The following is a 15,741-nucleotide window of genomic DNA, read 5'->3' on the forward strand; positions in this document are numbered from 1 at the left end:
ATCTCATACCATGATACTGATCTGCATCTCAAACAATGATACCTATATGGATCTCATACCATGATACTGATCTGGATCTCAAACAATGTCACTATATGGATCTCATACCATGATACTGATATGGATCTCAAACAATGTCACCTATATGGATTTCAAACAATGACACGTATATGGATCTCAAACAATATGTGGATCTCATACCATGATACTGATCTGGATCTCAAACAATGTCACCTATATGGATCTCAAACAATGACATGTATATGGATCTCAAACAATGACACCTATATGAATCTCATACCATGATACTGATCTGCATCTCAAACAATGATACCTATATGGATCTCATACCATGATACTGATCTGCATCTCAAACAATGACACCTATATGGATCTCATACCATGATACTGATCTAGATCTCAAAGTCAAACAATGACACCTATATGAATTTCATGAAATGAGACCTACCTTGATTGCAAACAATGACACCTGTATGGATCTGTTACTATGACTCTTATCTGGATCTCATGCAATGACACCTACCTGGATCTCAGACAATGACTCCCATATGGATCTCAAACATTGGCAGTTTCAATGACTAATCTTAGCACTAAGATTGCTAAAGCACACGATGCAAATGACGTAAGGTTTATCAGACAAGCCATTGCTAGAAACAAACCAGTGCTTGCAATAATATATTGAACAGCAAAAAAACACCACACAACTTTGTTTTTAGGATGAAGACTTTTATGGATAGACAACTTCTTTCTTGCAATGGATGCAACATTTTGGTGTAGATTCTAACACTGTTATCAAGCAAAAGATCTTTTCATAGGTTTATCTGGTTTTAGATTCCGCTGTGGAGAAAACACAATACAAGTGACACAGTGAACACAAACTGAATGAGATGATCCTCCAAATGTGTTTTTGTTGTTTAACATTGCACTTATGTTCATGACATATAATGGCTCTCTGTAAATACTTGAATGTTCACTGATTGATACAAAGAGCATAAATCTAATACCATTGGGTTACAATGACTAGCAGTCAGCCACATCACGTGCCCACACCTCTTACGGACCAGCGTAGGAGGATTGTGTCCTATCAGAGTCAACATAAATTAAACATAATGCTTGACATACAAAGTGTCTGCAAAAAAGGAGAGGTGTCCCAACCTTGCCAAATGACCTAGTGAGGACCACAGCAGTTTTCTCAAGACTTACACTGTCTCTGCTCTCAGAGATTTATATTACCTCCCCTGATAGCACAACAGACATAAACAGTATGCTGCCAGATACTTTGTCAAAAGTTTCATCAAATGTTGTTTGTCAGTTGACTTGGCAGTGTCTCCTCAAACAATGATCTCTCCTCTACCATGTCTTTCCTCATCACCATGGAAACACAACCCAGCCAGCTGCGGCTGATGTGCATCTCCCCGACGATCTCCCAGCTGTCTGTTTCCTGACTGTAGCACTCCACAGTATCATGATACCTGCACGCAGAAACAACACTCACTTACCATTATGAAACATTTAGTGCTGTCAGCAGTGTAGCGATTAATAAAAAGATCCCAGGCTTACATATGATTTCAGCTAAAACACTTTTTTCCCCTTCTAATTCTTGCAAAAAATACCTAAAATACTATCTAAACATATAGTCTGGTTCATAATTATTGAGAATTTTTCTTCTTACTTTGAGCTATCCTAACACCTCAACTGATTCACTGATACTTAAAACTAAGTAATGGTATAAGGGAGGTAACTCATCTTGGCCTACTGAGTATAGTACAATTAGAGTTACCTCCCCTGAATCTGTAGCAGACGTCATTTTCCTCAGCACTGTCAACAATGTCTGCTGAAGATAAAAGAAGGTTGATTTTTGAGTTGTGTAATCAAGGAATTGATGATGTAAATACACTGGCAGAGAGAACAGGAACTCCTCTTTCTACTGTGTATAGGATTAGGAAGAATTTTAAAGAGGGAAAGGATTTTGGGCATCAGAAAGGAGCAGGGAGACCCAGAAAATTGGACTTCTCAGATCGCGTCCGGCTGGGAATTTTAGCGTCTAAAAAGCAAAGGGCAAGCATCTCCAACATCAGGTATGAAATGATAGAAAGGGGATCAACAGTTGTATCAAAATCTACAGTTAGAAGAAATTTGATTGATCTTGGATGGGAGAAAAAGACTGGAATTCCTTCTCCTCTCATGAAACAAGAACATAAAGACAGGTGTGTTGAGTGGTGTTTGGCACATGAAAACTTTGACTGGGAAAATGTGATTTTTACTGATGAAAGCTCAATATGGGTATATCCCAATAATGTGAAAATATTGACAAAGTCTGCGTCAGCACCGTTGTATCGACGACCTAAATACAGCCCAAAGTTTCATGTATGGGGAGGGATATCCTTATTAGGAACGACCCCGCTGTGTGTGTTTGAGGGAAATCTGACAAGTCAACGCTACACTAACATATTAGATAATTTTCTGCTTCCAAGTGCACATGTGATTTATGGAAATGACTGGATTTTGCAGCAAGATAATGATCCTAAACACACCGCAAAACATGCCAAGCAGTGGTTTCAGGAGAAAAATGTGACTGCATTACCATTTCCTGCATATAGTCCTGACTTAAATCCCATTGAGAACATTTGGGGGATGATGAAGGAATGTGTGAATCAAAAGGGGTTGACAAAAATTGAAGACATGAAGAGAGAAGTGGTCCGATACTGGGACAACATAACTCACGAGACACTAACCTCTCTGATAGGAAGTATGCCTACCCGTCTTAGAGTGTGCCGTGAAGCTCAAGGAGACTTGATAAAATATTAAATTGTTACCTACACAACATGAAAAGGTCAGTTCACTTTCACAATACATTCAATTTTATCTGATTTGTTCTCGTTTAATAATATGAAATGCTTTAGCTATTCTCAATAATTTTGAACCATACTGTATATCTTTGCAACCCATGAAGTTTACACGAAACAACTTGCTTGCTATGCACCTGGCTGTCAACTTCCTCATGTTATTTAAAGTTAGATTATGTTTAAGCCACTGATGGTATTTTGGTACACACAATTAATGAAAGAGCTATCCCCTTAGATGTAAAAGGATTGGCTTGTTACATACTTACTAGTCCAATTGCTCATTGCCACAACACACTGAGATATTTTTATTATAAAATGTTTATTTATTCTAGGCATTTACACTATTTGGCATGGCAGCATATTTAGGAGAATAGAGCATGGTAATTTGATCAAACTTTATTGAAATAGTCTCGATTAATGACAGAGATATACTTTTCTAACTTATAAAATTCAGTGAACTCCTTCTGTATGAACTGGAATGCTGGTGGGTAGTTATTTTTTTTAAAGTTGAAAAAGATTCATCTTGACTGGATGATTACCAGGTTTAAGTGATTTTGATTTTTCAATAAATTGCCAAAACAAAATCCCCATGTTTTTTTAACGTGTTCTTTGCTTTTTTTACAAAATTCAAATTTTCAGGTCTCTCGAGATAGAACTCACTTGTTGCATTCCCAAAATATATGCATGACATCTTCCATTTGCATATAACAGTAATTGCATTCTGTACCGTTCATGTAAGCCTTCTAAAGTGAGAAGGCAGAAGACTGGCAATATATGGTGTCAGATATGATATTGTAACCATTGTAGTTCAGTCACTTTCATGAAACTAAATGGCATAGAATTGATACCTGTTCTGTCTTGTTCTTTAATATCATGTCCAACACATACTCCGATTTATAAATAAATTAGTGAAGTAGTTATTCCTCTTGCAGATTTTTTTCAGAAGTATTTTGTAGTAATACTGTGAACATTTTTGTTTGTTTGTTCTGATGGTATATATGAAATGGTAAAAGAAGAGATTGTAGGAAAATGTTTAATTTTGGTAATCATTGGCTTCTACAGAATTGCTTCACAGCTTGAACAACACCAGTGTAGGTTAGAAAGTTAGTTTTCATGTTGAAAACAGTTTTGAAGGTTTCGAATGGCATGAATTGTCCTCTATCATCTACAAAATCATTGATGAAATGTACTCCATTTACAAACCAATCTCTGTAAAATGTGCTGGTATTTCCTATTTTTATGCTCTCACACACAGATCTTGCCCAACACTTCCACATTGTGTCCGTCATCTAGTAGACTTAGTGGCCCCAATCCTATCCACAACCATCACACACAAATCTTGAAGCACCATTGCTCTACATTTCCACACTTATCCTTCTTCTTACACACTTACCTGTCCCACCCTTGCTCTAAACTTGCACATTGATCCTTCTTCTAACACACTTACCTGTCCCACCCTTGCTCTAAACTTGCACATTGATCCTTCTTCTAACACGCTTACCTGTCCAATCATTCCTCTACACTTCCCCACTGATCCCTCTTCTAACACACTTAATTGTCCCATCCTTGCTCTACACTTGCCCACTGTTTCTTCTTCTAACACAATTACTGGTCCCATCTTTGCTCTATACTTCCACACTTATCCTTCTTCTAACACACTTACCGGTCCCACCCCTCCTCGCCGCCACATACATAGATCTTGCCCCCAACCACGGCTACCCCAGGTCGGTATCGCCGCTCATTCATGGATGCCTTCTGACACCAGGTGTCTGTCACTGGGTCATAGCACTCCATTTTGTTGGTGTTTTCAGTGGATGCATGCCAGCCACCTGGAAGCACAAAGTTATTGACCGTAATTTAAAATGGGGGGATAGGGATGGGGAGGAGAGTGCAGTGAGTGAGTGACTTTAGTTTTGTGCAGCACACTGTGTTACACCAGCCCCATGCCAGCAATCTGTAAATAATCAAGTCTGGTCCAGATAATCAAGTGATGAACAGCATGAACAGTAAGTTACACATGATGACATGTGTCAACCAAGTCAGCGAGCCTGATCACCAGATCCTGTCAGTCGTCTCTTACCAAAACAATGGACTAATGAAGATTAGTTCTAATCCAGATATTCACAGGTATAACTTTCCCTTGTGCCCGATGAAAAATCTCTATGAGAAAATGAATCCACAATTGTGCGGAAGATCCAAGATAGAATTGGTCTTTTGTAAAACAACAACCACACCAAAACTATTGTAACATGACATAAATAGATGCGGAGCTTGATAATGGTTTTAAGGAAGGTCACTGACTTTTTGGGGGGAAGGGGTTAGGTGGGTTGTCAATTGTTTACATGTTACGACAAGCATGGGGAACAATGAAGAACCATAAATAAACAGTGCAAGAGAAATTACACACATAAGTCAAAGTAAAAAGCTTCATTTCTCTCGTCAAAGGGAAATCCTTAAAGGTTTTCACCTACCTTGCATGAAATGACCAAACTTAATATCTAGGAGTGAACAAGAACTCACCCACAACATAGATGCAGCCATTCAGGGCACATGCCTGGGACCCTGACCGTGCGATCAACATCGGCGCCCTCTCTACCCAGGTGTCAGCACGTGGGTTGTACCGAGACACCTTGTCAATACCATCGCCATCTTCCAGGACAGCTCCACCTATGTGAAGAAGGTAAATGATTACACAATGCCATTTAGAAAGTGGTCAAATGCAACAAATGTCATATTTGGGATTTCACATTCTTAGTAAAGTACAAATTCTAGTACTTTTCTGTTTTGGGTTGAGTCCCATTCGGAATTCGAACCTGCACCCTCAGAGTCCCACACCAACAATGTCAGCCGCCTAGCCCGCTCAGCCACTGGAACGTTGTACTTCACAAAGAAAGTGAAATCCCAAATATGACATATGTTGAAGAAGGTAAAAGGTCACTTTCAACAACTGCTTTCATCATCAGGTAATCACCAATAATTATATTCAATTCTATTTGAAATCGTTACTATTCTTTTTTTATCACTGTTTCAAAGATATAAATAATTTGACAATCATATGCTTTATTGGCAGTTTTGCAGTGGTTCATATCCAGTCGAAAGCACTACTTTCTATTTATTAACAGTTGGGATAATTGGACATTTAAAACTGTAGTCTTATGATGATTGCATGCATGCGTGCGTATGTGAAGGAGGGAGGTAGGGAGTAAAGGGGCTTCACACATTAAACGTATGTGAAGTATCAATCATTGATCTGTAGCATGACAAGTGAACACTTTACCCCTTATGCTACCCCACAGCCCACCAGAAAAATAAATGAGCTATAACAGCATCAGTGTTGTCAACACACATACCAGTGACATACACAAATCCTGCAAGGGAGATAACTGCTGGACTTGTCAGAGCCATCTTCATGGGTGTGACATAGGTCCAGGTGTTTGTTGTTGTGCAGTAGCGTTCCACGGAGTACAGTCGACTGTGACCGTCCCACCCTCCAACAGCATAGATGAAGCCATCGCAGTTGGTCAAACCTGTTTCAAATAGCATATGTATCTGAACACTGCATTTCATACAAGAATATTTTGTCACATGACCATTCATTGGTACATGACATGACATTTTGGAGCATATGCAAGCTCCTTCATCAGGTGAAGGTATGGAGTACCTGTTGAAGGAGCAAGCACATGCCCCAAAAGCCATGTTATTCACAATATAGAAGTTGACATGCATGATTCTTGCTTTTCTTATGTTTTCCACTTGTGAATGAATGCCCTTCAAAGATTTCATCAAGTTCAAATCACAAATATTCTTGGGAATTCACTCAATCTTAACCAGAATTCACCCTGTAACACTGTGACACTGCCTATCATTGTACAGTGGAAGCTGTCTAAACTACCACTCATTGGGACTGAGAAAACAATCTGGTTTAGACAATGTGCTGGATTGTAGAGCTAATGATAAATGTGCAAGCCAGAGACAGCACAGAGATTTTATGCCTGTGATGACAACTTGCCGGATTGGACAGATGGCAGTTTTCATAGCTTTCACAGTATGAGGTGACTCACCTAGTTCTGACCGAGCATTGTTCATACTCTGGCGTTGGTTCCAGGTATGTAAAGTTGAATCACAGCACCACACATCAGAAGTCACCACACCATCGGGAGTCTCACCACCCACCAAATAAAGGCAGTCTCCTCCTGAAACAAAAATACTTTTCTCATAGTGCCCTGCTCTTCAGCTCAACATAATTTTAGGACTGTTCAACCTCAGTGTCAAAGCTCATTATATGGGAAAAAAAGTGGTATTCTGATGAACCTGAATGCTCAGGCTAAGCATGATATAAACATAATGTGAAATACTGTCCATGTATTGCTTTCAATACTACATGCAGTATTGGATGTTTTCACTCAGTACCACATATTTTCACCAGTCTAAGAAAAACTTACGTTTTACATGGATTTTCTCTTGTTGTGAGATCAATGTCAGTGACTGGGTAAGGGAAAATCCATTTTACAAGTCCCACAGAATCCTAAATAGTCTTTAACATTGTCTGATTGGTTAAATCTGTTCAGCTGTCTCGCATTTGATTGGACAGTCCTGAGTTAATCAATAGGTTAGCTAATATGACCATCTTACAGGGTTTGTTAGGCTCAGTATAGCAATGTAAAGAATACCATTGAGCCTGTTTACTCTTCATCTATGTTCACTTTTCACTTAATTTCTGAGATTTTCACTTATTATCTGAGATTTTGACTTAGTATCAGAGATTTTGACTTGGTATCTGAGGTTTTCACGGACCTGCCACAACAAGGCCATGCTTGCTGACAGCAAAGGGGAGACAACCCACTGTCCTCCAGGTGTTGGTGGTTGGATCATATGTGTCAACATTCTTCAGGATGACTCTGTCATCCTCTCCACCAACTGAGATGAGAACTTCAACTATTACTGAAACACACATAACAGGATATATATTGAGTCATTTCGACATCATAAAGGGTGTTAATTATTCTAAACTTTAAAGTCTGTATGCTCTTTGACAGAAAATAAGCAATGACATAATCCATGGTATTTGTTCCATGTTTAATACATCACATAGCATAATTCCAGCTACATAACAACAGCCTAAAAACATTTATTCAGGAACACAGATGATCTGACGTTTGAGATAGGTTTGAAACCACTATGTCAGATGACACAGTATCAACTAAGTGTGGCCATCTTACCAATTGTGTGCCTTCAAGGACAGCATATAGGATCCCCACAGAGTTCATCTAACCAGACAATTAAATTACAATGAAAGTGACAAAAATCAACAACCTTGAGACAAGTTGTCAACCAGTCTGATCATTAATCAGTTTAGTGCCCTGTATGACCCAGGTCCTTATTCTTGAAACATTCATATAGCCCTGAGAATTCTTAAAGTTGATCATAACCAATGTTTTAAGAATGGACTTATGACGTTCATAGGGCTACAAATGTTTCGAGAACAGAGAGCCAGCACAGGATCCGTTGTGAGATCATCTCACCTGCACACCTCCTGGGCCGACATCTGACAGTATGCAGCTCTGTGCGTCTGTCTGGCATCATGTGGTAGGCCTTGGCCTCATCTACCAGTTGCCTACATGCTGGTGTTTCATTAACTGTAGGATTTCGCTCCACCACATCGTGTAGGTAGTATGGACTGACCAGTGGAAGACGGACAGCTGACAGGAGCTTGGCCAGATGTTGTTTCCGTGACAGTAAATCATGTTCCAGCCAATGAGTGACCGCTTCGAAGGCCATCTCCTCGTGCTCTATATTGAGGTCGTCATCCTACAATACCATGAACATGTAGTGTGAGGGAGTCACTTCTACCATGGCACCAATAACAGTGTACAAGGATAGGCAGGGGCCATGGGCCATTTTGTACATAAGAAAGAAATAGCCTGTTCAATTTTTCAAGTTTACTTTTGACAAAATGCAGTGGCCCATTCTACATTCACAAAATGGCTAATAATCCTGAAAATGGCCCACTGTCAGAGTTCTCCTTCCCAATCCCTGTGTATGACATTATAAGGTGACTCGTGCAGTGCCAGGAGTCCGAAAACCATTTGACCAGCTGTTTTTGAATTTGCGTTCACTATGTAGGCATTATTTCACCAACTTTCACTATTTTTTTATACACTGAACCATTTGAACACTGAGCTTAAACATAATTATCCATTTTCATTGTAGTTTTCAGCTTGTCAGAAAATGCTTCACTTATTTTTAAAGTTCAGTCGAGAAGCACACACCATTTTGATTCCATGTCATATAGTCGGTAGCGTTCTTCCAAATAAAATAAAAGACTTTTTGTACATTTAATCATGGCAGTAAGATAAATACATTTTATGCTTCACCCTCTTGTAATACGGTCCAATGTAACACTGCTACAGAAAAAGCCATACATCAGACTGTATTACCCTCAAGAGAAGCATACTACTTATAGTCACACACAGAATATTCCAGCTAATTCAAATGAACCAGTATCAGTGTTCAAGGATAACATCTGTTTGTTGTTTCCTGTCACACTTAGAATATTCAGCCTGTTTGAACTGAACTAGTGCCCATGTTCACAGATAACATCTATTTACTGTTTTAACACCACACTGAGAATATTCAGCCTGAATTAAATCATTATCAGCATTCAGTGATCATAACTTTGACACTATAAGCACTGACCTACAAAATTGGGATAAAATGCCATGCCTCCACCAGTAAGCCCAATATCCCCATCCTTTTAGTCCCTATGTTAGTATGTATGACTGTCACTGAAGACTACTTCTAAAAGGGATATTCATGAAACCTGAAAAAGAATGGTTGTGCTTCCAATTACCCGAATGACCACTGAATTCCGGTGCCCAGCATATTGTTTTTACTGTTATGAATAAAATAACCTTTGAAATTTCATATCATTTTCCTGTCACTGATGGACATCGGTCATTCTGATAGAGTAAGTTGACAAGATGGCCACAAGCCATGGGCTTCACACATTGTACCCATGTGGGGAATCGAATGCGGGCTTTTCAGCATGACAAGCAAACGCTTTAACTACTAGGCTACCCCACTGCCCCTATTTGGCCTGAGGGAGTATATATTAACATATATGAAACATGTGAACATCATCAACATCCCCGCAGCATAACACCCACCTGAAGAAGCTCCTGCAACTTGTCTGGCTCAAGCTGAAGATACTCGTCCAGGAGACTCACTGTAGGAAAGCAGCGTAAGATCAGCTCCTTTGACTTCTCCTGCAGCTCGATACAGTCATGGGCCTCTGCAAAACAGTGGATCCCTATGCAATTGCTGTCATCCATGTTGCGCTCCAGATACTGACAGCAGGCATCTCGGACTGTCAAGATCTCAAACAGATTGGCAGCTGACAGCAGTGACTGAACATTCTGATGGGTTATGAGTATCTCTGATGTGTAAGCGAATTCTAGAAGTGTCTCCACGATGCCTGGTTCAACATTGTTCAAAGTTACTTTTCTCTGGCTGCTCTCAACCAGGTTGCAGGCGAACATCGCACGGAAGTAGGCACTGAAGGATGCTAGCACAACACGATGACATGGGAACTCTCGACCTCCAACACAAATGATGACGTCACAGAAGAGACCTGTCTGGCGGAGTGAGTTGAGACTAGCGAGCATCTGGGGTGGGTGGGAGGAGTCAGTGAAGTGATACTCTTCCTCTGAGGAGAAGGAGCCCTGAATGCTGGCAACAGAGTCCAAGCTAAGATGGCGGCGAGGTGCAGGGCTAAAGTTGACTGGCTGGTTAATTGCATTGTGGTTCATTTCTACGTAGGCCATGACTTAGGCTACTGCTTAGATTCTGAAACTACATAGAAACAAAAAAAACAATGGCTTAGAATATCACTTAAACCTTGAATATATATCATTTTCATGCAAATCGATAACGCCATTTTAACTGGAAATGAGCCCTAATGATGAGCCCTAATGATATGGAGATAAGGAAAAAAGGATAAGGAAAATGACCTGACAGGGGACTGTGAGACAGAATAGCATGGCATTCTGCTGGCACACTCTTCAACACCTATCAACATAATATACACTGTCGGTGACTGTTGAATAAGCATGATTATGAGTAATACATTGCAAGTACAGTTTCGCAGACTGGTTGACAATGATAAGTATTGCTTGAGCTTGTTTTTATGGCTCCACAAAAATGCTGTGTAACGACACTGATGGTTTGTCTCCTACTGTTTCTTGAGCTAAAGAGAAAATCACTTGATTTTATTTCTAAAACTGATCACCTTTTAATCTAGACTGTGGATAATAATGCAATATAAACAGTATCTGTAAGCCATAACACACACATCAACAGATAACACAGGCACCCGTAGCCAGTCAGGGGATACCACAAATATCAATGGTCAGTCGGTGGATAACACAGGCACCAGTGGCCAGTCAGTGGATAACACAGACACCAGTGGCCAGTCAGTGGATAACACAGACATCAATGACAGTCATTGTATAACAAAGACACCAGTGGCCAGTCAGTCAATAATACACACATCAGTGGTCGGTCAGTGGATAACACACACTCTGTCATTAAATGCAATAATCCAATTAACTAATCTTCGCAAAATGGTCTAATTTTCTCACCCTTTACAACAAGCAATATAAAGCTGCTTATCTTGGTTACATCTAACGATCATCCGTCATGAAACTAACAAACACACACAATATTTGAATGTCACTATGCTATGCGATATGTTTTAGTTTTTTATCAAATGTATGTGGTTAGTAATGCATATTTTGACAAAACATCCAACAAACAGTCAGAGCCTAAGAGCAGTTCACTATGCCCGCCAGTTCCCTAAAAGGCGCCATAGTATATTGTCATGTTTCTCTTGTGCCAGACCATGCCTCTTTGTCGTTCTCGTTTGCAAGCGTTTGTGTTTGCCTGACGATGTTTTGAATATCCATGTATGTTAATAAACCTAATCATATTACATATTGTACTTATTGTGCACGTCAAGTCGTCTTTACTGACCAACTCAAGTCAGAAATCGTCAAAAACGTAGGATCGCAGGATGGCCTATTTACAAATGCATGTTGACAGTGTTGCCGCAATCTGTTGTCTGTGCTCTTGTCATTTACGGCACTCCTACTTTCCGCCGGTCGCGACGCATCATTTCTTTTCAGTCATGCCTCACCTGAATACACAAATGACAATCCTGGTACAGCACTCAATCACAGAGTCATACATCATCTGTATCGTCTTCTGTACCGCTCAGAGATCAACATTCTCTCTGCCCGAAAAAAGGTAAACACTGCAATGATGTTAAGTCAGCTATACTCTATTATCATATTTCCTGACCATTTAGTCATAGAGCAATGGAGCACAAACCTCCTTGGCGTTTATTCATTTTCAGGTTCTTCAGGTTCAGTTCGAGCAAGGAATGGTCTAACATTGCATGTGATGTATTTATATGATCACTAAACATTTTACGTTCACATTCATGCGTTTGTGCACAAGAATCCACAACTTAAGTTCTCCGACTTTTTATGCTTACGTAATATTGATTTCAAGAAAGTATGAGAATGAGAAATGGACAAATAAGTGCATTTCATTTTTAGTGTATGGTAAATGAAACATTTTGGGGAAGCTTCAAAGTCAAAGCAAAATATTTCATTGATGACAACTTCGGTATGTATCCTTTTATATAATTATATAATATACCGTTGTTAAGCAAGAGTGAAGTAAGGCTGATTTATATACACATGATCATTAATTAAGCACCACCGAAAGTAATTGTCGATTGTAACAAAAAGGGACGAAAACAGAGAAGTCAACCAGTTATATCTAAATACACATGCAGTTAGCATGAAATTCACGTGCTGACCTGAATGCATGCTTTTCATGCTGAATTTCTCTCATGGTACGAGTGACTAGGGGGTATAAAAAGGTGAAATGAAGAATTCTCATTGCTTTCTTATCGATGCACCAATAAGTGAACAGTGCTGAAATTGATCTATTTTGGACATGCCGAGGCGTAGGCTTCTGAAAATTCCAGATGGCAGATTATTGGTATGCATGAAGCTGGTTTGTCCTGTCGCAGTATTGGGTTCAGACTGAATATCAATCACACTGTCATTAGTCGCCTTGTAAGGAAACATGAGGCCATTGGTTACGTCAAGGATCGTCCACGATCAGGAAGGCCGAGAAAGACCACTCCCCGTGATGACCGTGCCCTAGTTCGCCTAGTGAGAAGCACGCCCATGACCAATGCCATAGATCTAAGAGAACAATGGAGACTGGGTGTTCGTCTCTCAACCAGCCCGATCCGAAGGAGGCTCAGATCCGCTGGACAAGACTCAGCGTTTGGTGGTGTAATCAACGGCAAAACCACAATCTGATGACATGGCGTACGATCCATCATCCTCGATACCTCCAGGGTATACGTTCCGATATGTCTCCACTATACCCTGGGCGCATCTACGGCTCTGCCCGATAAATTTATTACCTCCCTTGACTGTCTTTTGATCCAGTCAGGTGTCTACGCTGGGAAGTTGAGCGAACCAATCACAACTCACTTTCGTTTTTTGAATTATCTAACCGATTATACTTGGCAACAGAAACCATGCAGAGGTTCTCTGGAAGAGGTAGAAGGCGTTCTTGCATATGTTGTTTTAAAGTTTCGGACCTGTCAATTTGTTTGTATGATTTCCCTAAAATCTGGGACGCACTGCGAGCAAACCTTTGCAGTTGCGACCGCTACCTTTGTTGACACTGGCAAGATCAGTTATAACGGCGGCCTAGCTGATTGGCTACTGTGAGAAGGCGGAGTCAGCAAAGGGAGGTAATAAATTTATCGGGCAGAGCCGTAGATGCGTCCAGGGTATAGTGGAGACTTATCGGAACGTATACCCTGGAGATATCGAAGATGGCGATCCTTTGGTCCGATGAAAACCGTTTTCTTCTTCGTGTTACTAGCTGATGACCTTAGCGTTTGGAGGAGTAACGTGGCTTGTCAACAGCGGATGATCCATGCAGCTAATCCCTTTTGAGGTGGATCTGTAATGGTGTCGGGATGTATCTCCTGTGACTGTAAGCTGAATCTTATCACCATTCAAGGGACACTCAATGGTCAGAGATACCAACAGGAAGTACTGGAAGCTGCTGTTGTCCCGCATTTTGATAACCGCCCCCTCGCCAGTCGGCCAGTATTTATGGACGATAATGCTACGTCCCACCGCTCCAGAGCTGTTATCGCATACTTGCAGTACAACGCAGCTGACACATTACCTTGGCCCGCGAGAAGCCCTGATCTTAACCCAATTGAGCATTTGTTATACCATCTGGGGTGTCAAGTTTCAAGTAAGTAAAATCTACAGGAATTAGCCCAGGCTCTTCATGACGAATTGCAGAGGGTTCCTAGAGGGTACTTTGCTTAAGGTACAAATGGTTTCCCTAGCAGGAATGTGACCGTCTGTTAATAAACAGACGCTCTACCTCACGGCCACCACGCCGACAAAGATGTTAAATTACCTGTTGAGGCCTGTTGTCGTTACATTGATTTTACTAGCGCTTCACTTACGTTTATGTAGCTTCATTAGATGATCACCTAAAGCACTCCTCGGTCTTGGTTGGGAGATTAATCCCTCAACCATGGGGTAAGAACAAGTAGGACCTCGAGCGCTATTTGAAAAGCATGTAAGCAGACTCATCATTGATTGTGATGGTTCTTGATCTAAAGCAGAGTCCGGCAATAAGTACATGTTTCCTTTTATGCGTGCCTCCTCAAAAACGTCAGAGGTTATTCTTTAATGTAAACTTACGGCACGGGTCATTATCAAAGCTTTGGTGATGTTCTTCTGTATATTCGGTTTGCCAATATATAGAAGCGACAAATATCTTTCCACATTTTCAAGAAATCTCTGCTAACAGCAGAGTCCATCGTACAACTGCGACTTTATCATGAGGAAAATCAGTCAGTCGCTGCTCGGAACTCTTATTGTTGTTTTCAAAAATTTGTACTACCTCCTGCAAACTAACGAATAACACTTACACAGAATATCAATAGACATCTGTTGGAGCAAAATACAATTTCTCGGCATTTTCTTCTCGACAACCTGACAGACCACAAATCTTTTCGACACCTCCTTTCTTCATTGTGTACACGTTATAGGGGCAGCTTCGGATTAAGGAAATCCAATATTGAAGCATACTAATACTAGAACCACAAACGTGTGTTCTTCTGGCCTGTTTACTCTTGGCAAGCGTACATTCTGTGTCACCCTTTGATGGGCTGTTTTTAAAAACCCATCATCAAGAACGACTGTTTTGTCAGAGTCGGGAACATAGTAGCTTATGGTAGTTGTTGCTACTCTGCCTGATCTTCGCCATTAATGGGATAAAGTAAACCAGCTTGTCATAACATGAGAGAGCTTGGCATTAACAGAAGACTGTTGGAGAAAGCTACACTACAAACAACAAATCCTTTTCAACCTCACACTTACTTCTTTCTTCATTTAGTACTGGGTACATGGATTGAAGCCTATTCCCGTTGTATCTAGCCGTGATGTTGCTGGACTACTGCTAAAAGCAAACTCACTCTTTGAGTACACGTTATGGAGTTTGCTTGAGCAACGATCTACACAGTTGGGATATGGCGACTTGTCAGGCAAGTCAGCAAGACTGACCCACGATCTCGAGTGAAAATGACGATTGCGTTATGCTACGGAGGTAAAAAAAACAATGTAAAATCACTTTCTATGCTATAGTTATATATCGATGATATTTTCATGAAGATTTAACATGCAGTAAAACATACCCTCGTTCCTAACGTAATGTCCGCCAAACGTGATCAAAGAGCACTCATTTTCAGGCGACG

General features: G+C 40.5%; 1 protein-coding gene across 2 annotated transcripts; it reads right to left on the reverse strand.

Annotated features, from left to right (window-relative positions):
- Positions 1 to 726: 726 nt before the first annotated feature.
- Positions 727 to 12,206, reverse strand: LOC137261240 (kelch-like protein diablo). Of its 2 annotated transcripts, none has more exons than XM_067798953.1 (9): positions 12,061 to 12,206; positions 10,034 to 10,718; positions 8,390 to 8,675; positions 7,662 to 7,808; positions 6,929 to 7,060; positions 6,218 to 6,394; positions 5,388 to 5,534; positions 4,531 to 4,696; positions 727 to 1,493 (listed from the first exon to the last, which is right to left on the reverse strand). In XM_067798953.1, exons 2-9 carry the CDS (start codon positions 10,688 to 10,690, stop codon positions 1,316 to 1,318), a joined length of 1,890 nt encoding a protein of 629 aa, XP_067655054.1. In that variant the 5' UTR covers positions 10,691 to 10,718; positions 12,061 to 12,206; the 3' UTR covers positions 727 to 1,315. The 2 variants fall into 2 exon arrangements, with proteins under 2 accessions (XP_067655054.1, XP_067655055.1); XM_067798954.1 differs by lacking the exon at positions 12,061 to 12,206 and adding an exon at positions 11,507 to 11,571.
- Positions 12,207 to 15,741: the final 3,535 nt, after the last annotated feature.

The sequence above is a fragment of the Haliotis asinina genome, chromosome 14 (genome assembly GCF_037392515.1).
Source record: "Haliotis asinina isolate JCU_RB_2024 chromosome 14, JCU_Hal_asi_v2, whole genome shotgun sequence".
Taxonomy (NCBI): domain Eukaryota; kingdom Metazoa; phylum Mollusca; class Gastropoda; order Lepetellida; family Haliotidae; genus Haliotis; species Haliotis asinina.

Coding starts and splice junctions, on each gene's coding strand:
- LOC137261240 (XM_067798953.1), bottom strand. CDS start 10,690: ATGGCCTACGTAGAAATGAACCACAATGCAATTAACCAGCCAGTCAAC. Junction 7,061..7,661: donor GCATGGCCTTGTTGTGGCAG/GTCCGTGAAAAC, acceptor TTTTTGTTTCAG/GAGGAGACTGCCTTTATTTG. Junction 4,697..5,387: donor TGGCTGCATCTATGTTGTGG/GTGAGTTCTTGT, acceptor TTGTGCTTCCAG/GTGGCTGGCATGCATCCACT.